This window comes from Botryllus schlosseri, chromosome 10 (assembly GCF_051294905.1).
Source record: "Botryllus schlosseri isolate E-star chromosome 10, Bs_hap1, whole genome shotgun sequence".
Lineage (NCBI taxonomy): Eukaryota > Metazoa > Chordata > Ascidiacea > Stolidobranchia > Styelidae > Botryllus > Botryllus schlosseri.
This window is the reverse complement of record NC_137245.1, coordinates 2,754,422-2,777,827: the sequence shown is the minus strand read 5'-3', so window position 1 is coordinate 2,777,827 and position 23,406 is coordinate 2,754,422. Positions and strand designations below refer to the sequence as shown.

Sequence of the window (23,406 nt, the reverse complement as noted above, 5' to 3'; positions counted from 1 at the left end):
AACACGCGACAACAACAACAACGGTCAACAGTCTACTCTCAATATCCACGCGGAGAATTTCAATGCCGGCCGCACAGCGAAGAAGATTATAATAGGCTTACCATACGTCCTCTTTTAAGAGGATTTGTCCTCTTTTTTGACATTTTTGAAAGTGTCCTCGGAGGACGCCGTTTTGTCCTCTTTTTTGAGATTTTGTCCTCTTTTTTGAAAATTTAGGCAGATTTAGAGCAAATGGCGAGTGACATGCCGCGTATTAGCACATAAGTGAAGCTCCGGCGGGTATTTCGGAGTGAAAAACGGTGATTTTAGCTCTGAGCGAAAATATGACCTTTTTTTTAGTCATCCACCTGACAATGTGGAGTAAAAAACGTTATTTTGAGCTTTGAGCAGAAGTGAAGACCTTTTTAATTTTTTTTTTTTAGTCAATTTTTTTTAGTCAACCGATCACAAAGTGGGAAAAATTAACCGGTTTTTGGGAATTTTACTCCGGTTTTGCAAGTTGCAAATTTCTGAAAAAGTGTCCACTTTTTTGATTTCCAAAATATGGTAAGCATAGATTATAATCAATTCATGGGTTGCGTGGATGCGAATGAAAAATTGTGGAAGTCATACGAGCTCACCCGAAAGTCCTGCATCTGGCTCCACAATGTCATCCTATATGGCCTGGAAATATGCATTCGTAATGGCCGTATAGCATATCAAAATGCAACGGTCCCGTGATAAGTTAGTTACGGGACTATTGTGAGACATTATTACCACAAAGGCTGCCGAATATCGTCTTACAACTTGGTCATCGAAAGGGATTCGTTTCAACGCTTCCCTGCCCCATATGCCTACGCATTCGGAGACGCGGCGAAATTGCGTCTATTGCACTGAGCGAGCTGACAAAACGATCCCTATATCTTCAGGTGCGAGGTCTATGAAGTTCATCTCTGTGAGAAAAGTGTAATAGAATGCTTCCGTTTGTACTACAAATGCACACGAATTTTGCACTGTTATTATTTCTTGTACGCGAATAGCAGATATACCTGTCCGTTCATCTTACTTTGCTTTTTAATAGTGTTTCGTTCGTTCAGTGCGTGCAATTGGCATTGTATTTTGTGTGCAATATATTATAACACAACGCAAAGTGTCTAATAATGTACAGAAATAGTGACGAGGCAGCCGCATCGCGAACAGTTGGGACGAATGTGGAAATCGGGCCAGCCGAGAGCGGAAAAGCTGCTCAGTGCTCATCTATACGAACCTCGGGTTACAATTTAAAGCAGCGGTTCTCAACCTTTATGGACATGCGCCCCCCTTGGCGATGGTCAAAAAGATTTCGCCCCCTTCATTTTTATCGTCATGTCAAAACGAGCACGTATCTTACACCAAGTTTGAATCTGCAGTCCAGTTGCTGAGTCATGCTATGCTGTCTTTTAAATTTATGCCAAATGTCCCCCAAACTTGTTTGAATAGGACATCAAATTCATTTGAAGGTAGGTTGTTGCACTGAGACTAATCCTAATGCGACTGCTGTGACTGTTTTCGCGCAGGTAAGTGGATTAAAATGGAAGAAGTATGCGTAAACCTATAAGCCACATCACTTTACCCTACATATTGTCTTCAGGGGTAGTGATGAATATAAGTTGAGCTGAACAAGCTGGGTCGAGTGAAAAAATTAGTGGAACCATCGGTCTAGCAGATTCCAAACTTACTCGTTTCTATATACGAATGCAGTGTACTATTGAGACTGCAATTTCACCACCTCACAGTAAAAAAAAGCTATTGAAAATCGCCCTTGAAACCAGCTTCCATATCAGGGTTGGGCAATTATTTTCCTCCGCGGGCCAAATGAGAAGAAGTTGAAAATACATTGGCGGGCCGAGCGAAAAATTCTAGCTATGCATTCTCAGCCCTCTACCCTCTTTGAGCCCTCAAAGGCAGATAAAATTCAAAGTTCAAGTATGGAAGCTCATCGCAGAGCTAATGTAGGAAGATATTGAAGCGAACGACTAGACACGTCTGTCTCAATTAACTCTGAATAAATCTTGTGAAACTAAGAAACCAGTGCCTTCGTAAATGTCAGGAACATGCAAGGCAATAATAAATCATAGTAAAAAAACAAGTGTAAGACTGAACAGCAACATAACACAAAACGCGTGTTGCTCTCCTATATCAGAAGTCCCATCAAGTTCCAAAGACATGATCTGACTGCCAAGGCACAGATCCTTCACTACCCACGAAGTAATCAGCATAGGCAGCGCGAACTCTTGCAGCTTCAGAACTGTATGGTCTCCCCACCATCCGGAGCCTAGTTAAGTCTGTAGCGAGGTATGCTGATTCTTCATTGTCTGTAGGTTCAGGCAAGCCAATTTTTTCATCGCATGAAAAATTTTGAAGGACTGTGCTTGCTTTGATGATAGTGTCGACATGTTCAGGTGCTGCATCAATGCGTCCATACAGCACTTTAAATCGGGCAACCAATATGCCAGTTGGCCATTTCAACGACTCGGCGCGCATGAGAAAGTCTGTAATTGAAAAATACTTTTCTCATCATCCAGATTAGAGCTGGAATAAGGATGGAGTAGATTCCGCTGTGAAGGGAACGCCTCGTCCCCAATAAACACTGGTGGAACGCATTCAGTCTGATCAGTTGGAACTTTATCTGAAGGCAAGCTAAACTATTTTAATGTTTTGCCAAATGTGCATGATTGTAAGATGCGAGAATCAGGACACTTTCCGAAACCACCAACATCTACCACAACAAATTTACAGTTTACATCGGCTACCACAAGAAGTACGACACTGTAAGTGTTTATTGTAATTGAAATACATGGAGTCTGAATTTTTTGGTGCACGGATTTGGATGTGTTTTCCATCTACTGCCCCTAGGCAGCTGGGAGATTGGCGGCATTTTCTTTCAAATTCCTTGGCGATCTTCGCCCATGATTCTTTTGTTGGCAATGGCATCACAATTGGGTGCAGGTTTCAGGAACAATTTTTGACAAACTGTCTTGCTCATCCTATACCTTGTTTCAAGATTTGTATAGGATCCTCCGTGAGCTACAAAGCTGTAAAATATAATTCAAATTTGAGGACTTGACATTTTAAAGCACGGCAAAAAATCGTGTTCACGCGGCCATGATATGCAGCCAATACAAATCAGTCTCATACAGGTCGGTTCCCAGTAAGAACTGTCATTGGAAGTTAGCAATGGAAAGCGCATCAACAAGTATAACGCAGAGCGAATGCTTGGGGGTGTTATAATTGTATATCTGACTCCAAGATGTATTATTGACTTCAGAAGGTTGCGGTTACGATTCGCTGCGTGTTCCCTTGCGTTCGACGACCGGCGGAACCACGCCGTACGGCCTTGTTGGCTGATGTACCACGAAGCCTGTCTATTGCACACGTATTCGATGTATCACTCTGACGAATATATTTTGTTTCTGTCTCCACGACTTGTAACTTTATTGAATCACGTACGGCAATGCAATCGACTTCCGAATCAGCGAAAATAGTTATGAATAAATGTGAATCGATGTCTCTACGTGGTATTACCTACGCATGTCTCGAATAGCCACGAGAGAAATGTTCACAAAACATCGTACGATTTCATATTTTGTTATCTACGTTCACACGACAAACTATACGACTCACAATGGTATTATCAGGTTTCAGTTCAGGGAATTAAGTCAGTTCACAACACTCCCTATTGCTCAAATCTTAAAATGGCGTGAACAATATAGTTCGTTAAAACAACAATGAGGTCATCCGATGTTGATTCGATTCATACATGATGAAAAATCATTTAATTTAGGACAGTAGCCTACTAACGAACCTCAATATATCTCTTTAGCTAATCTGCAAGCTTTCAAGAAACCACTGTCATAACAACAAAATCTTGACCTCTTGTTAAGTTACTCTGGTTCAAAATTAGTGATTTGTTTTACCCACCCCAACAACAATTGAAAATCTTCCATCCATTCCCAAAATAGAATTTCAATGATCACATCAATAATCAATATACGTACGGCAGGGTTACTCCCAGGCGCTCTTCAGCACTGATAGGCTTCCTCATGTTTGTTGTAATCTTAGCTATAGATTCTTTGACATGATCAAGGAGTTTATAGAATGCAGCTGGCATTCTAAAATATGTCCGGTACTTTTCCGGTCGGTGTAATCTCATGTCCGGCACTAATTTATGATATTCACCTGTAAATCAAAAAGAGAATATGTATATCAAGGTATTCATTCAAAATATGTTGTTACTACGCAATAGAAAGATACCCTGGCCGACACGTTTTTTGTGTTAGATTTTACAGGAAATTGGCCACCAACGCTAATTTATATATTACCGGTATATTATACAAATTAATGCACATTCGTTTGTAGCAGATCATTTAACATCATTGCAAAGCCCATAGCAGAATTCCTTATCGGAATGATTTCAGTTGACAATCATTGCCGATGCAACGACGAAGAAGTAACGGTAAGGTCAACAATTTCGATATACCTTTTTGTTTCCTGGTTAGAAGATCTTCACCAACCCTGAATCTCCTCTTCTGTCTTTTTTTATGTTTACAATAAACACACGCAGCTACCAGCACCAATACTTTCTCCTGGTATTCATTCCAGCAATTTTCGAAACTATATTCCACTTTCATAGCGGTCTAGAGAGGTCTACTTCTCTAGCAACGCTCGGAAATTTCTTGTTGCGATACGTTCTCGAAACGCACCACGACCGTGCGGAACGTGAAGAAGTGAGCGAGTCAACGGAAATCTCCAGCGAGGCGTGAAGCAAAGAAATGAACAACGACATTCGCTCACTGTGAGAATGCACGCTCCCCGATAAAACAAAGCCTAAGATCGGCATCGCAGTCTCCTGATTCTGAAAATGTCACTCAGCAACGTAAACACGCATCAAAATCCCAATCGTACAGCCAGTGTTGGCATGCAGTTCTTCAATTGGCCAGCATTTGATCGACAACCCGTCTTGCGCCTCAAACTATTCAGACGGCATGGATCCAGTTTTATCTGAGGGTAGATCGATATTTCATTCAACAGCTTTGGAATCCACTTTCATCAAATTAAACAACCCGGTCCTTTGTCGCCAGGAAGAATTTTTGTATAATTTCAAAATCTCACACTAGTTGTCGCTGCTTAGCTGTTCGTCAGTACTTTTGTACCATTTTTTCTGTGTTGCTGCCAGGGCTGTGGAGTTGGAAAATTATACCACTGACTTCAACTCACAACTCACTTCCACACATTTTCAATTTTTGCTTATATTCAGAAATATTCATTCATTAGAAACCATTTGATATAATATTTTATTTCTAGGCAAATTTCATCGACTTGGGAAAGTGCTTCGACACAATCATCGTGACCGATTCAAAACGTACTTTCATATGACACCCGAAACCTTCAAAATCACAACAAATCTGCGAAAACCCATTGGTGCAGCTGAAAGGCTTTGGGTGAAGTTGAGGTGAGATTAGTATTATCTTCTCTCTGGCATCCCTCATTTCTATATTATATTTCATTTACAGATATTTAGTGACTGGGGATTCCTTCCAGACCATTCATTGGCTTTCCATACCGAATCAGCAAATCTGTCGTTTCAGAAACTGTTCCAGAGGTTTGTTCGGCTATTTGGGATGATTTAAAACCTTTGGTCATGTCACCTCCATCGCAAGTTGAATGGGAAAAGATCGCTGAAGAATTTAACAGAATATGGCATTTTCCAAATTACCGCGGATCAATTGACGGGAAGCATGTCATTTTGCAAGCACCAGCCAACTCTGGTTCACTATTCTTAAACTATAAGAAGTATTTTAGTATTGTGCTACTAGCAGTTGCTGATGCTTCATACAAAATCAGAGTGGTTGACATGGAGCGTATGCTGCTCAATGCGGAGCTACCGTAAACAGGTATCTGGAAAAGGCAAGAGATAAATCATACACGAAACTGATTTCAAAATCTTTTGCAAAATCTTTTGCAACGACTGTCTTTAATGAATAGGAGGAACGTTCGTTAGCGCAGCAAATGCTCCAAGATGTTTTAGGGTTTATCAATTGACAACCTATGTAGACTTGAATGGCAGTTTGGAAAGACACCACTACCAACTGCATGGTCCAAAGATAACAAGGTGGGAACGGCTTGTACACGAGGATTCCGAAGCAGGCATTCGCTTTTACTCCGCATTGCTGAGAGTACAAGCCTTGCTCGAGCATTAGCTTTCAACGCCACAAATGTCCAGCTTTTTTCATTAAGTACACCAACAAGCTTTGGAACAGTTTCCCTTTGCAGCAATGAATGTATACAGGTCGGATGAGACTGGAGTGTCTACTGTAACAAAAATACAAAAGCACATAGCTCAGAAACGAGATCGTTAGGTCGGAGGCATCTCATCTGTAGAACGAGGTACCCTAGTCACACTTTGCACCTGCGTAGCGTAAATGTATCTGGACGTAACCTTGCGCCAGTGTTGATCTATCCACGAAAGAAGGTGCAATCATTTTGGGCAACAGCTGCACCCCCTGGATCTTTTGAACTTGGCGAATGAGTAGCTGGATGACAAGCATGCTCTTTCATGAAGTATTGCATCATTTCATTCAGCAGATGGGAGCAACAAAAAAAAACTCGCAAATTTTGATTTTCCACTTTCTCAGCTTGCACATCACCATCGAGGTAGTCAGCATGGCGCGTGATTCAGGCGTGGCGATTGTTACTCCCGCGAAGAGAGAGATGCTGTTTGCATGACGCAGCTTAAAAGAAGATACACCAACCTTGGATCATTGAAAGCTGCAGCAAAGAATATCACAGGTACATTACTGCATTTATTACACTGCATTTATTACAATGGATCATAACATTATGTAGAGTTGCAATGTACATGTCAAGGTTACATGGAATTTTTTTATTCGCCCATGTTTCACGTCTTCAATTATTCTGGTCAACTCTTTGGTGTACCGGTACGGTATTGTATTTTCATAGGCAAATTCTGATATGGTGGGTTACGACATTCACCATATCAAAGCTCGAATGGTGCAGCGGCGCGACCGGCCATATGCACTCACCCCGAAACGGATAAAGTCGCGAAACGGGTAGAGTCGCAATCTTGAAGAATTGCGTTGCGGTTGATTTTATAATCTCTCGATAAGCACATGCAATGCCTAAGCACGTGCAATGCTTCTAAGAAAGGTTGTTTTAGATATCAAGGACCACTGTATGAGATGGGGACGTTGAAGCACACCCATCCCAATGATGCAGACTTGTCCAATAGACTTCAATGCGTGGATTAATCACCTATTTTTTTAGATGACACATTCTGTGGTAGCGATGAATGTCAGAATATTGTGTGGTCTGAAGTGGTTTGTATGTCTGTACTAGGGATGATGTAAACCTCTGAAAGGTTCAGGTTCGTGTAAACGCCAACCTTTTTGTGTGAATTCCAGTGGCGGCTCGTGACAATATCGGGTGGTGGGGCAAGGGCTGCAATCGACTTTTTATTAAGATGACGTAACAATGGCGTTTTCCAACGTGAACAAGTAACTTAATGATGGTACGGTAACATGAGTTTGCCGGCAACAGTGATTTTAACGTATGTGCCACGAGAGGTCCGCCGGTGAGCTGTGACTTGAAGTGTGGTAACTGCGTAAACGGCGTACGGAACAAAGATTCAACACGGTTCATGTTCGCACTAGACCTGGAAATGACTATAACTCGAGAGATAGCGTAAGCCCAACTGGAAAGGTCAACGAGTTCGGACACATGCGCAATTGTTATCTCATAGATTGGGCCTGTCATATTGAATCCAAAACATCATTCTGAAGAACTAAGAATAGCAGCCTCGGAAATTCGGTCTCGGTCCAGCGTAGGAGATTTTGGCCTTGAAACTGGAGAGGAGATTTTGGCCGTGAAACTGGAGACTGTAACACGACACATACGGCTTTATTACTGTCTATAGGTCTGCTGCGAAATCGCCTTTGGAAAATATATTACCGAATAAATACGTGGATGAAAGCTTGAAACTTGGTACACTGTTACATGACATCATCGAGAAGTGGTCTCATGGCCCTTTTCGGTATGGTACACTGTCAAAATTAATGCGAACAAACCAACACCGAATTTTGGGCAAAATTTACTGAGAAATAGGCTGATCAAGTGATCAGCTGTTAGCCGCCATCGAAAACGAAATAACTATCGCGCTTGAGAGCAGGGGGTTGTGAGCATATGACTTGAAGGCAGCAATTTCACGGTGAAATTGACATTGGAGAATAGTAAATATTTGAATGCAAACTGAGAATGATATCATCATCTTAGTTAACGTTACCGCAGATACACCGGCTTTTGCGTGAAATCCGTGCGTTGTTTGCGTTGTATGCTAAAGTGTCAGATCGGAGCACATCTCTACCATACTCGACCTTGATAACGAAATTACTGCCCTAATCACTGAGTATCAACCTTGAGACTTGGTACCGCGTTCGATACTAAGACCAAGCAGGGTTGTAACCAAGTCCCAAGGATCCGAGTCACGAGTCAATCTCACTTTTATATGTTTGACTCGAGTCAAGTCGAGTCATTTTCAATTCCCACCGAGTCAAGTCCGAGTCCAAGTCAGCGAACAGAGGATCGAGTCCGAGTCATGGTATTATGACTCGAGTCCGAGTCCAAGTCATTGTGTTGACTGCTCAGTTTCCAGTTAAAGTCTTCCTAAACCCACTTTTTTAACTCTGTTTGGTGATATTGAATGGTTCGCATTTATAATATATCAATTTTTCTCACTTTTAGCAGTTTCTGGTCGCATTTTCAAGCACCAGTACCAACAAACGAAATTACAAAGTGAATCGAGTCAAGTCAAGTTACTCGATTTTTGGAGGTGACTCGAGTCAAGTCACGAGTCAAGTCACAATCCAAGTCAAATTGCCCTTTCGAGGCACGAGGCATGATTACGTTACTGCACTCTGCTAGCTATCTGAAATACAAATTGAGTGGTCATTGATTTTGAAGCAATGAACGAATATAGAGTTAAATATACATGCAAGAAGTCGCTGTTTCGCTCACATATAGTAGAACTTCTAAACTACGTAAGAGATTGCATAGCCTCAGTTTATATAGTTACCAGCCAAAATAAAGAATAGAGAAACGAATTGATAAGAGGCAATATATTGAACATTTACAAATTGATATGATACAATTCGAGCCTGCACCAATGGTTGAGGACTGTGAACTATATTCGAATTCAATAAAACAAAGAGGTTTGATTAAGGTAAGAACAGTTTGCTATTAAATTACTATATACTCTACTACACTAGTTTACAACAACGTAAGCTTCGATCACTTTGTTTAAGGTCAATTTATTTTGGAGAGAACAATGGAGGCCCAGTGAAACGCACGGTCATTGAATGATTGGTCGCTCTCACGGGTTTCGCGAACAATCCGACCATATGCAAGACGGTGGTTTTTATCGACACCAATTACTTTATGACTTGAAATTGACTCGTGGCATCACGAGTCTGCCACGAGTCACGAGTCATTTCACATTTTTGATACGCCGTGTCAAGTCAAGTCATTTTAGCAAAGTGACGAGTCAAGTCAAGTCATACGAAAAAGGTGACTCGAGTCATCCCAACACTGGACTTGCTTCGAATCATGCGCAATGACTCGAGTCCAAGTCGAGTCAATACACAAATTGACTCGAGTCAAGTCATTTACGTATTTTGAGACCAAGACATACCATGCAAAAGCTTATGACGGATCTAGGTAAGGAGCATCGTTAAAATCAATAGATACCAATACCGGCTTTGCATATAATCTGTTAGCGATAAATGACGAGTCAGCTCTCACTCGAATTAGGAAACGAAATTACCACTAACACAGTTCAGTGACAAACTTAAAACTTGGTGCAGCGTTCGATACTAACATTAAGACTTACCGTGCCAAATTTCATAACCGATCTCAGTATTGAACATCGTCAAAATCAATGGATACCAATACCGGTTTTTGAGTAAAATCTGTTTGCGATACATGACGGATCAGCACACACTCTACTACGGAAACGGAATTACTACCCTAAACTTTAAGTAGAAACCATGAAACTTGTGGCAGTGTTAAATACCACCATCACGACATGACATACCAAGTTTCAAGAGTTTTTATGGTGCGAAACACCATCAAAATCCACCTATACCAGCAAAGGTCGACTAAACGCGTATTATGGTAATCAAGCTCAGATATAGATACGATTGTTACATCACACCTTAGGGGCGACCAGGCATATTTGCCCCGCTTGCTCGGCCATTTTACGAATAGGAGAGAGTAACTCAACGTTTCTTTATTGTGCGCGGCTTTGAGAGAATAGACAGTGAAATCTTGTTATGAGCGCTACCGTGGCATGTCCCGGCTAGGAATTCGCAAAGCGAAAACACGGAAGAGAATTCGATTTTCGCAGAGACTTCGCTATATATGGGCATTCACAAGCGAAATGACAATAAGAATACGATTTTCGCTGTGATTTCGGTATATATAGATTGGTGTGCGTCTATAAATGGTTAAGAATTGTTATTGAACAGAATATTAGGTGGGGCAATGCTTAAGTTGCCCTATAGGACGAGCCGTCACGGGTGAATTCCCACCCTACAATTCAATGAGTTGATCTACTAATGTACACAATGCGTAGCGACAACTCGGGCCACAATGCTGAAGTGCACAGTGACTGTTTGTTCAACCGTCGCCAAATGTATCAACCCGAGCAATAAAATGATATAATCCCATAAAATCAATAACTTCCGTCGATTAGCCAAGAATTTCGACGAGGACTTGCAAGGAAGCATAATCTCACCCCTCGACGGTCTAGGCCAGACCGCACAATGTATTCGGCGTCTAAGTATAGCTAAATTGATATTGAGCATAGTGTCCAACGGGTTTCTATTCTTGCTACCGATATAATCATATTAACAAGTTTCACAGAAGTAGCCAACACCCCAATCAAACGGATTTGCTTTGTATGATATCAAATCAAGCTGAAGCTGGAGCCCATACTCCTGCTAAATTTGCATTAGACAACGACGTGTTCTTTATATCACGGAATTTTCATGTCGTAGTTGTATCAAATTTGACCGATTCTTGCGCCCCTTAAGATGCTTTCACGCCCCCCCAACGGGGGCGCGCCCCCCAGGTTGAGAGCCCCTGTCCTAGAGGCCTCATATTGGTTTGTACGAAAAGCTAGCAATCTCCTGATTTATATTATCCCTAATTCGAGGTATAAGGCATGGCAATTTTCGCAGCTAACTCCAAAAAGTCCACCTCGTCGTCAAAAGTGCTTCTAAAAGCGCTGGTGAATATATTGTGACTTTCGCTTTGCAGCAGCGCGTGGGAATTCAAAAATCCAAATATATCGTTTAACGATTCAAGTGGTGTATGCCGGTAAACCTAGTTTCAGCTTCAAGTTTTAATCTGTCCTATATGCTTGAAACATGCATCGTCTAAATTCTTCAACAACACTGAGGCCACCATCTTCTGTTTGTTCGCCAGGCATTCTCCTTTTTGTGTGAACTCTCCGAACAATCGGCCGTGACGGCTATTTCAGAGTGATTCCATCGCCATGTTAACATATTAATTCGTGTTTTCGGAATCGGCGCGACACTAGCTTTCGATTGAGACCTGTTTGATTAAATTTTAGCACACGGGACGCCAGCTATAGGACTACCAAGCACTCTTCTTTTAGCCGGCTGTCTACGCGCCGCACGAGATAGTGTAATGGTGATGCGTCCGGCTTCTTGATCGGTAGGTCGTGGGCCCGATCCCCGGCCGGGTCAGACCGAAGACTCGAAAACTGGTATCCGCGGTTATCCCGCTAGACGCCCAGCAATCACGAAGGAGAAAAAAAAACGGGGTGCAGACTAGATGACCTTACTATAAAGTCCTTATCGCATCTCCGTCGTCAAAGCTTCACGATGATGCAGGCATCTCTGTCACTGTGCAGCCTCATTTTGCCGCCCCTGGCGCAGAGCCAGAACCGCCAGGTGGCTGCTACGCCACTGTTTGGCACCGCATTTTATCAGCGGTTTGATGACCATAACTTTACGTCTTCATGCGCCCCGACGCAGAAGGGGTTGTCCTGGTATTGAATAAGTCTCATATGCTGGAACCCTCTCATTGCACACCCCTACTCTATAGTTCATCCCAACGGTCTTCGTCCGTGTTTTCTAGAAAAACCATTCGGACAAATCTTATCATGAATTCAAACCCAAGGTCGGCAGATTCTCATGATCAAGTCATCTTTCTGCGTGTCTCGCTTATTGGCTACATCACCCAACACAGTGGCCGTGGATATGTATAAACTATCGCAGGATTTTTTGCAATAATTTCAACAAATATTACATATACATATTAACAGATAGCTTTGGCACCGTGTTGACCTAAACTTGTACCCTTCAATAACCCCATGAAGAAGTTGAAATTTGCGTTAGCGAAAGGAACCAAAAAGTTAGTTTAACGTCAGTTTTCCAGCCTGTCAAAGGCTCAGACGGGCTGATATACTGTATGTCTGCCACTAAACTAGCTTCCAAACTAGGCTTTTGGTTACGTAATAATTATAGTGCAAAAATATTAATTCACTACGGTTTGTGCATATTCATAACGGCATGCGTGGTATCTCTCACTCAGATGAAGAAACCAATGCACCAAACGATTCCAATTGATATGTATATTCATATAAAAAGAATGGAAGATCCGTTTTCCCAGAAAAGAGTTGCCAGTGACAGAGAGGCACAAACATATTCCAGATTTGGTTCAATCAGCTACGAATTTGAACAGCAAAATTTGGGGTATAGCAGGCCTAATGGTTTGATATCACAAGTAGATATGCCATCAGTACCAATGTCACCAAAATCACAACATTCAAGCGCCTGACAAGTGGAACAACAAGATTTAAATCCAATTCCTCAAGCCGTGGCCCAAACTTGGAAATAGAATGACGATTGTGGTAAGCAATCTTCAAAATGTCCATTACTCGGTCGATGTCAATTTGCTCACTTGGTGACGGGAGTTTATGCACTTTCCCATGCTTCTTGAGTCCGTCCCCCCACGGTGGGGAATATGCCACACGCCACAACTGATTCCACTCCACTCATCCATTCCTTCAAAGCATTGGGAAATTCCTCCTGGTCGATTGATTCCCAATACTCCCATAACTATCACGTTTAGTATAGGTTATAAAGGAATCAAAACTTCTGTGCAAGCATAACCTTCAGAACTTTATTTCCGTTGCGCTACTTAAATAATAATTACAATACCGGCTCGGTACAAGAAGATGGCTCACTGGTTCTAGATAATATCACAGCAATGTCCGCTAGCAGATATGATCGAAGTAGGCAACAGCTAGATAGCCTATAGGATCAACAACATTGAATGCGGTAATAATGACTTCTATTTTCTCGTCGGCAAGTTAAAATACATGGCAGATTCACGAGATTAAACGCAAGTCCTTCACGCACGTATTCAAGATCAGCCTACACCAGGGGTGGGCAAACTACGGCCCGCGGGCCGCATGCGGCCCGCCACGCCGTTCTGTGCGGCCCGCGAGAGTCTAATGAAACTTATCAAAAAATATTGATAAAATGCGTTCTAAAAATCGAAATAATGCAGGGACTTGAGTTAAACTTTTTCTTAGTATATTTCACCATGATAATTCTAAGGCAGTGGTTCTCAAACTGTGGGGGCGCGCCCACCTTGGCGGCGTGAAAGCATCTGACGAGGGTGCGAGGCTGAGCTCAACTGAAAAAAAAATTCGCGCTACGCGCAATTTCCATCCAATTCAGGATTATTGCTCTGTATATAGCAGGAATTTTAGATTTCAAGATATATTATCCACAGTCGAAACTTTCCATGCCACCAAACTATTCGTTAGGTTTGCTAGCATCCTGGTTGCGTTTTGTGATATGACGATAAGGGGGGCACCGAATCTTTCACCATCATAAGGGGGCATTTCTTCACTATTCTAAGGTAAAATACTTCCTATAATTATTGTTTATGTTTAATTTTGCTGCGCGACAGCCCGATATCAAGGCCCACGCAGCTTGAAAGGTTTCAACTGCTAAACATCACATAAATAGTATAGGAGATTGACATAACTCGATTCACGAGTGTGATTTCAGATTGGCCACTCCAGTTTTAAATATTTCAGTGAATTGCTTATGAAGAACAAACGATTAGCGCGTGTCTTAGGTAGATTTGTTGTATGCGTAGAATTGGGGTATTCAAATTTTATCTACACATAGTAGAAGCGTGTCTGGAAATGCGTATGATGCTGTTAGCATTGTGTGTCCTGAAACTGAACCAAAATTGGAATTAGTAAATCTATGAATAGATCGCTGCTCAGTGCTCAAAGATTTAAATTTAAATCCTGTTGTAAGAATCGGGACAACCGACTTTCATCTCGAAAGTTTTGACAAATTGGTTACTCAGGTCGACCAGCCTATGAAATCTCGCCATGTTTGGCACATATATTATCTCCCTGTCCTCACTATATAATCAAATACCAATGTTGCAATTCGGTTTTTAATCCCAATTTTATACAGTGCGGCCCGCGACTGGATTCAGATGTTGAATGCGGCCCGCGAGCTCAGAAGTTTGCCCACCCCTGGCCTACACTTATACGACCATATCATGACATCGAATTTGTATGACATTCCTTTATAACAATTCAACCTCCTATATGCCGACCCATTCCATCGACAAATATGCGTTATTATGACCTACTTCTCCAACTTTCACCGTCTGAATTCCACAAGGGATTGATAGTCGTGCTCGTAACAATGAGTTGTTCACTACGCAAAGCAGTGGTGCTTAACTTTTTTTCTTTCAGCGCCCCCTTTCAAAAATTATCGTGCTCCAGCGCCCCCCAACTTCATATTGCAAGGAATGTAATAAAGACAATGAGTAAGAGGGAGGGCCGTAATAGCACTTCGTCAACCACCCTAAAAACGATTGCCTTGGGCACCCATAGCGTGATAAACTGAACCTCTGAGGGCTTCGCCCCAAAGAGCCCCATATCGTGATTTTGATGGTCAGCAAAGTTTTTGTGGCCGGGTCGCCCTAGGTACCAAAATTTTCTATAATGTACGAATGGAAAGGTGGTAATTCCATATATAACTCGCTATAAACTTTTTATCCTCTCAGCCCACGTAATTGAGATTTACCAGTAGCACTGAGTGAGCTGTTGTATAGGAAAATGAAGGGCACGTAATTATAATAATTAAACATATTCGGGCGTGCCCGCAGGTACAATTATTCGTTACCAAGGCAGTAACAGCACTTCGTCAGCCCCTCCAAACAAAAAACGTTGGTCCAGGGCCCCCATCGGGTGATAAACCAAACTTCCGGGTTACTTCACTGATTCACTCCCAGACCTCCATTAGGCTGTCCGCTATTGGCCGATAGCCCATTAGGTATCTACATTGGGTGTCCATTTACTGAGGCAGTTATGCTCGCCTAGTCGCGCGAAGCGCGAAAAAATTCACAAATTAATGATTGAATTGGTCAATATCATCGGGAATTGCATGTAAATTGAGATCAATATTTATCCTGTCTCGGCTCATGTAAACACATTTACCGGTAGAGCTGAGTGAGGTGCAATGTTCCCTCTAAGCTGCACACGTGTGCAGTGCTGACACGGTCTCTGCGCACAGGAAATCTAGCCTACGTTGCGCACAACAAATCCGAAGTTATTACCTTTTTCTAGTCGTTACGCATCGTTATCCAAGGGTCAGCGCAGTGAGTTGTTGAGTGTGCGCAGACTCACCAAAACTTGAAGTGAACATTGTGAGGTTTCTTGAAAACTGTAGGGCCCGTTACTAATAATTAAACATGTTCGGGCGGGCGAGGCCGTTGGTATGACTTCGTTGCATGATGTTATTTCGTGACCCCCTGTCTGCAATATCAAAAAATATAGAATCGCTCAACGGGGATATCGCCCAACAGGAATATCCCTGTCGCCCAACCGTACTAAACTAAAAGACTCACCAATTTCAGATTGGTATTTCCTCACTGATATATAATTTTTCCCTGCCAGATGGAATTCGTCTTCTGGAGTTCAGATTGCCAAGACAGGAACATTCGGTGTCACTCATTTACGCGCCCATGGGCAATCAAACCTATATGTATTTTGAAGGCTATATGTAACGAAGTTTTCGGTGTTAATTTGCCCTGAATACTCATTAAGGATAAGTCCTATCACCACTTCATCTACTGCGAAGCCATTTTTCTCCAGCGCCCCCCATACCGCCCCCCTGAGCCCAGCGCCCCCCATATCGCCCCCTGAGCGCTTCCGCCCCCCTTCAAAGTCGCCAGCGCCCCCTGGGGGGCGCTGTGGGCAAGGTTAAGAACCACTGATCTAAAGGGATTATTATTGCGCGATGTGTAAATAGTGCAGTTTAATTATTATGAGTATTTCTGTGTGAATATGCACTAATACTATTACAATGTCAAATATTAAAAGTAATACCTGCAATAATACCATAAATATTCATTCTAACAAGATAGGTACTGCAAAATCAATCCAACAAAATATGTCGCGGATGAATATCAATTGGGCATTTAAATCAGTCGTCGCTCCATCCTACAATCTCTATAGTTCCAGTGCCCGGAACCAGATAAAAATTATATATTCGGAATCAGTATAACAATAGCTTTCGGATATTACCGGTTATATTGAATTTTGAGGTGTGGTCGCCAACACTAAGATTACTCGAAACCTTCTAACCCAAACCAAGAAAAATTCAACGCGGTCAGTAGTGGAAAGGTAGGGTATATTAGCATATGTAAAGAAAGACTCTTACGTAGGCTATATATATATTCATTGAACAGAGCTTTTGGAGTACTGACGCAGAGATGGAGGATACTCGATGCAACGGGGGGTCATCTATGTTACTCACCGACGAAAGTTTGTAAGATTTTTGTGTGCTGCGCTATTCTGCACAACATCTGCCGCAGAAAGAAAGTGCCGCTGCTAAATTGCAACCCAGTCATTGAAACTGAAGAGGACCAAGATGGCATCATCTTGGGTGCATCTGCCACCGCAATGGCATTGCGTGACAGAATCGCCAATATGCTGGGAACCGAGTAGTCGACCTCATTCGCAACGTTCTATTGCTCACCATTCATTTCGCTATTTTTATCGTTACACGCAAGTCAATGGTGTTGACGGTTCGCGGTAGGCGTAGTGAACCTATCCTTACCTAACACAATATGATTGACATACTGAAATGGAATGTTTCCGTGTAATTGCATCGATCACAGATAGAATAAACTGTAGCTGTCTATCTTGATAAGTTTTTGCTGTAAGGAGGTTCCGAGAGTTACTGACAGAATTAAAGTGTATCACAGAATTGCCAGGATGCAATTCAGTGTGTCTGGACGTTGACGTATTGCAGATTTCCTACTATGGATATCAACAGGAATATGGCCACAGAATAATATCATCGAGTTCAATGCATGAATAGGATCAGTCTCTGATTCGGTCGCCAAATACTTTTCTCGCACTAATACACTTGTTTTCACTTTTCAGGAAGTTGAAACATACTGCCTACAGAAATTGTGTTCGCTGGGTATGGGGATTCTGTGGCAAAAAGCAGCGGAAAATCCTGCCTGCATGCGTTGTTACTGCTGTTCGAACAAAATTTACGTCAAATTCTTATAAAGGATTCCAGTTCAGTAACGCTACATTGTGAATGTACAGTTGTATTCCAAATAATAAACGCATATATCTCATTGACCAAAATAACTACTGTGTCAGGCAGAAAAGCATATCGAGTTTTATGTCGGTCGGGCAATAGCTTCCTCTCTGCTAATTTTGATTATGCTGCTAGTCAGAGGAGGTGGAACGGTCTCAGCACAATCGTTCAACTCAACATCAGTTTCTGGTCCAGTTCTGATGATTGCTTGAACTTCTTCGACAAGCTCATTGCAGTAATCTAGAACAGGCATAACAATATGACGAAATCTTATGATGCAGTCAGATCGACGGCAGTTACCAAATGTTGAATTTTCAAGTATCTTGTGGACCGTACATTCCCCATTTTTGTACTTCGGGTATTTGACCGCGGTGCTCTTTCTTTCGGCATTTTCTGAGTTTTCGAGCAATTTTCATTGAAATGCAGGATTGCCAACTGCATCCTACAAAAAATGCATAATTGATGAGGCTAGTAATCATACCAAAATCTGATATAGGTTGTTTTGAATAGCCGAGACACTGCAAGGTACCTACCTGGCTTTTTGACTGAAATATGGTTGTAGTGATATAACTTTGGCAGAAATAATTGAGGAGGGCATTGAATGATTCACTTCCAGCAGTGCTTCCATTCGGCGATAGATGGCGTATGTCATTTTTCATTCGCGTGGAGTAGAGAACATCGCCAATCCTTTCATATGCCAATGAATCTGAAAATGGATTGTCATAATGGTAAACAACAGAATCAAAGATGCTATTCATTGTAACTTAAATTTAGGCCTATATGTATCATGTATATATGCTGAATGGAGCAGTTTGTTTCTTTTTGATACAGTCAAGTAGGCTATTTCATCTTTAAAGGATGTAACGGCATCTACACTACCCGTAAATCAAAATCTGGAGTATGAGCAGTTTGTGCAGTCTTGCTTGATCCTCAGTGTGCTACCTAAACCAGACTCTTGCACGTCCGACTCTCATTGACACATTGGACAATGCTGAAAAATGCTCACCAGCTTATTTCTGTCCACAATCACAAACTGGGTCTTCTTGCTATTCTCCAGACATTCCTCTGAATCTGAATGCCTGCAAATCAATATATTGGTGAAGACTTGGTACAAATATGATTACACTGTTCAAGTACTCACTCTGACTCGCCATCTAACTCTGTTGGGTGGAAGCTATCATCAGTTGACAGGGATTGGATATCACTTTCACAGTCTTCATAATCCTCTCCAGCAATAGGGTTTGGACAGCAATGAAAAGACACTTTGGGTACCGAATATCGCATATTCGAGCAACCATACGCGACACCAGATGTACCTCCGTGCCTCATCTTCTTCATACCTTCCATATTCACAATCAAATCCAGTATCAAAATCAATCCCAGCACTAATAACTATCTGTTTACCATACTGAGCTATACCAGGACTTTAGCCGTGTCACTCACATGACGTCATTTCATAGCTGAATGATTTCATATCCGTTTTTCAGCTTTTCGATTTATAATTTAAATTACTTGAAAACTATCATGTAATTTCAATTTTATTATTTTATTCATATTCCTAACCACATAACGTACGATATAAGGCAAAGTCATTTTTAAGATGCAGTTGACCTTTAATGTGATGTGTATGAAATTACAGATAATAAATAGGCTTACAAACGATCGGAAAATCGTAAACACTAGATGGTGCTCGCACTGGATTAATCTCGACGCAGTCAACTCGGTCTTTCCGACCTGGCCGTCGCAGCGAGAGGATCTCGAATCTGCGCTCGTGAATATATTACCAATATACACGTGTAAGTAATACACTGATCTTATTCAATAAACCAAAGTTTGTGTTAACGCGATGTTTTCTTGCTTCATCGAAACAGAGAAAGAGAAGAAGAATCAAGCCCAATCATCGAACTTATTGCATCGGTGAGTTCTCTGTTTTTTACTATCTTAAGTTGGTGAACATAATTTTGAGGAAGGTTGTTTCTTTGCTTACCAGGTGAAAAAGAACTCAAGATTTCAAGAGAAAAAATATAAGTAAGTATTACTATCTCGTTGATTATTAGAATACAGAGTGTGAAATTGAAATCGAATTCAATGTTACAGATGAGCCGTCGCAGAAGACACCGTATCCGTGAGGAAGATGAATTTCCACCAGATATTGGTGATGAACGTCAAGAAATTTTAACACAGAACTGGCAAGCCATAAAATCGTATGCAGCAAACATAGGCAGATCTCGAGTGGTGTACAATATTCGGATTATAAATCGTCAACTCTCGGCTGTTCGCGAGGACATCGAAGCGATATTCTTCTCTGAATCGTGTAGATTTAAAGTCAACTATTCATATGGCTGTATTCTATACCACACCGAGACTCTAAGATATCGTTATTTTCATGCATCGTCAAATATCGATCGTGTTCTGGATATGCCATTGGCTATTTCATCATTGATACAGTTTGAAAAATTTGTAGAATCCATTAGATTGGAAACTGCATTTGATGTATTGCGTAAAGCCCGACCAGATACTAAATCACAGCCTGTTTGTCTAACAAATATACAGTTTTACGTATTCCCTAGCGATAGGTTATTGATAGGGTGTGCTGATGTTAATCTTCCTCTGTGGCTTACAAAATCGAAATGTGTCATGTCACTACTTCGTGATAAAAATCGTAATCGGTATATCGATAATCTGTGTGTATTTCTTTGCATTGGCCACTCGCTCGATCGTGATGCGAAATCATTGGCTGAACAGTATACCCAGGTTTATGGTGTGAACGTTGTTGGTGGTGTAACTTTTGAAATGTTACCTGACATCGAAACATTGTTTGATGTAGCGATATCTATCTATCGTAAGACCGATGGTAAAGCTATTGCTGTCCGACGTAGTACTTATGTAGCCACTCCTGTTTATTTACACCTCGAAAATTCTCATGCTTGCTTGATAACTCAGATCAATCGATACCTCGAAAGCTATCATTGTGAATCTTGTGGAAAATTTTTCGATCTTGCAACTCATCTGACCAGGCACAACTGCATCACTGAACCTGTCGAGATATTTCCCGGCGGGATATATAGACCACCTTTGACGGTATTTGAACGAATGGAGATTGAAGGCATAATTGTCCCAAATCATTTACGTTTTTTCAAATATCGGATTGCCTTCGATATCGAGAGTATGTTTCAACAATGTGATTTTGATCCCTCAGCTAAAACGACTTACGAGTGGAAGCATATTCCAATTTCCGTTAGTATATCATCAAATGTAGACGGGTATTTGGAACCACAGGTAATTGTTTCTAATGGTGACTCAATTCAGTTGTGTGAAGAGATGGTAGAGATTTTTCATACAATTCAGAGTCGATCCTTCAGTCTGTTGCTAGTTGAATACCGTCAATATCTGGATTTGTTTGAATCTAAAATCACAGAGATGAAAGTATTAGACCCCTCGGACAAGCCTTTACCATTGGAACGTTTACTACAAGATGAATTCATGTGCTATCTAAGGCAAATACCAGTTATATCTTTTAATGGTGGCAGATACGACTTGAACTGTCTTAAGGTATACTTGCTGCGTTTTTTCGTTGATGAAAACTTGAATGTTTTGAAGCGTGGTTGAAGCGTGGTAACACATTTCTCTCGCTAACTACGAACAGGCTTCGTTTCCTCGATATCGTCAACTACTTGGCACCTGGTTTTTCTTATGAAAAATATCTGAAAGCGTTTAAATGTAGTGGTGCAAAGGGTCATTTTCCATATGAATTTCTGACTAGTATTGAACTGTTAGATTACCCTATGCTCCCGAATCATCAGTCATTTTATAGCTCGATAAAACGTTGTAATATATCGAAAGCTGATTATGAAAACTGCCTCAAGGTTTGGAATGATCATAATATGACATCGCTTCGTGACTATCTAAAATGGTACAATGCAATTGACACTCACTACTTCATTGAAGGGTTAGAAAAGCAATTCGACTCTTTCAAGTCTCAATTTAATGTGGATATATTTAAAGAAGCTGTCTCGCTGCCGGGTGTTGTTTCGAGGTATATATTCAATTCCATTCCAAGGTGCTTCACCTTGTTCAGTGAAAAGCATAAAGATCTAGCTTTACTTTTTCGTGAAAATCTTGTCGGTGGCCCGTCAATTATCTTTAATAGGTATCAAAAAAAGGATGAAACTCGCATAAAACAACTTTTCTATGGTAAAGACGCGAAAATAACGCAGTATATAACAGGTTTGGACTGCAATTCGATGTACCTCCGATCAATCGCGCTTGCGTCACCGGCAGGCTATCCCATTCATTGGAAAAGCCTTGATAACGAGTGTTCTAAATTTAAACCGGTCAAGACTGCTCCTACCTTTGGTCATAAAGCGCATGAATGGATACAGTACTATTCTCATGTTCATGGTGTACATGTCCACCATGCTTTCAACGGGTCAGAAGTAAGGATAGGTTCCAGGGGGTACCCTGCAGATGCATTCTACCGTGACTCATCGGGTCAAGGCGTTGTGTTATCATTTCTAGGATGTTTCTTCCATTCTCACAGTAAATGTCGCTTTGCATATGACGACCCCGTGCGTCGAGAGCGAACAGAACGTGTATATTCATATTACAGAAGCCTAGGGCATCGTGTTATCACGATGTGGGAATGTCACTGGGATATCTCTAAACGTGAAAACTCGGAAATCGCTCAATTTATAAACAGTGTTCGACCTCGATTGATTCGCAACAAGTCACTAACAGCTCATAAGTTGATTGAAATGGTGTTAGATGGAACGTTCTTTGGGGCTTTACTGGTTGATATTTACACTCCTTCCCATTTGAAAAGATATTTTTCTGAACTGTGTCCAATATTCAAAAACACCCTTGTCTCACGTAACGACTTGAAAGGTCACATGAAGCAATTTGCTATTGATCACAACCTATTACCAACACCAACACGTATGTTGGTTGCATCGTACTATGGCCAGAGAATTCTTTTGTCATCGACATTGATAAAATGGTATATAGAACATGGTCTAATTGTTTCACGTATATACGAGGCAATCGAGTTTACAAAATTAACTTGTTTTGAAGGGTTCGCAAAAACTGTCTCTGACGCGAGACGGCTAGGTGACCGGGACCCGGACAAGGAAATTATATCCTTGACTCATAAGCTCTCAGGCAACTGTGCTTATGGGAAGATGATAATGAAGCCCCTCAAATTTAAACGAACCAGTTTTTGTGATAAAAGTCAATTGCGGAGAAATGTCAATGATCCGTTTTTTGTGAATGTAGAAGAGTTGAGCTCCAATTTATACGAAGTAACCAAAAGGCCTAAAAAAATAAAATGGAATTCTTGCATCCATGTCGGGTGGTTCGTCTATCAATACGCGAAGGAGCAATTACTATCGTTTTTTACGACTGTCTCTGTACGTACTTTGACGACAGGCAATGGACCATAACTATGTGCGATACTGACTCGATCTACGTCGGGCATTCAGCTTCTTTCGATGATATGCTAATCCCAGAAAAAAGATCTGAATTTTATCTGAATTACGAAAAATGGTTCCCGCGTTATTTTTGTGACCAACATAGAAATGAGTTCCTGTCCAACCCAACCTCATTCGATCGAACGAGGCAATGCTGTAAAGATGTTTATGCATACTTTCTACGGGAACCCGGTTTGTTCAAGGTCGAATATGAGGATGGTACT

At 41.4% G+C, this 23,406-nt stretch overlaps 4 protein-coding genes and 1 long non-coding RNA gene across 6 annotated transcripts in view; 1 reads left to right on the top strand and 4 right to left on the bottom strand.

Annotated features, from left to right (window-relative positions):
• The window catches only part of LOC145447823 (uncharacterized), a 245,308-nt gene that overhangs the window by 129,011 nt on the left and 92,891 nt on the right, over positions 1-23,406 (bottom strand). The gene's annotated exons all lie outside the window — the stretch shown is intronic.
• Positions 1-23,406, bottom strand: part of LOC145447847 (uncharacterized) — a 287,550-nt gene that overhangs the window by 219,473 nt on the left and 44,671 nt on the right. The window lies entirely within an intron of this gene.
• The window catches only part of LOC145447828 (uncharacterized), a 119,096-nt gene that overhangs the window by 94,706 nt on the left and 984 nt on the right, over positions 1-23,406 (top strand). The window lies entirely within an intron of this gene.
• On the bottom strand, positions 1,980-5,854 carry LOC145448988 (uncharacterized). Its single transcript, XM_080327445.1, has 3 exons — positions 4,499-5,854; positions 4,017-4,197; positions 1,980-3,053 (listed from the first exon to the last, which is right to left on the bottom strand). Exons 1-3 carry the CDS (start codon positions 4,647-4,649, stop codon positions 2,903-2,905), a joined length of 483 nt encoding a protein of 160 aa, XP_080183571.1. The 5' UTR covers positions 4,650-5,854; the 3' UTR covers positions 1,980-2,902.
• LOC145449081 (uncharacterized) lies at positions 17,709-19,310 on the bottom strand. 2 transcript variants are annotated; one of them, XM_080327553.1, is made up of 5 exons: positions 18,859-19,310; positions 18,724-18,796; positions 18,251-18,423; positions 18,018-18,159; positions 17,709-17,957 (listed from the first exon to the last, which is right to left on the bottom strand). In XM_080327553.1, the coding sequence occupies exons 1-3, from the start codon at positions 19,062-19,064 to the stop codon at positions 18,373-18,375; spliced, it is 330 nt and encodes a 109-aa protein (XP_080183679.1). In that variant the 5' UTR covers positions 19,065-19,310; the 3' UTR covers positions 17,709-17,957; positions 18,018-18,159; positions 18,251-18,372. The 2 variants fall into 2 exon arrangements, with proteins under 2 accessions (XP_080183679.1, XP_080183678.1); XM_080327552.1 differs by having other exon boundaries at positions 18,724-19,271.

Coding starts and splice junctions, on each gene's coding strand:
- LOC145448988 (XM_080327445.1), bottom strand. CDS start 4,649: ATGAAAGTGGAATATAGTTTCGAAAATTGCTGGAATGAATACCAGGAG. Junction 4,198..4,498: donor TCTAACCAGGAAACAAAAAG/GTATATCGAAAT, acceptor TTTGATTTACAG/GTGAATATCATAAATTAGTG. Junction 3,054..4,016: donor CGCCTGGGAGTAACCCTGCC/GTACGTATATTG, acceptor TATATTTTACAG/CTTTGTAGCTCACGGAGGAT.
- LOC145449081 (XM_080327552.1), bottom strand. CDS start 18,369: ATGACATACGCCATCTATCGCCGAATGGAAGCACTGCTGGAAGTGAAT. Junction 18,160..18,250: donor TATTTCAGTCAAAAAGCCAG/GTAGGTACCTTG, acceptor CATTTTTTGTAG/GATGCAGTTGGCAATCCTGC. Junction 17,958..18,017: donor ACTTGAAAATTCAACATTTG/GTAACTGCCGTC, acceptor TGCCTGTTCTAG/ATTACTGCAATGAGCTTGTC.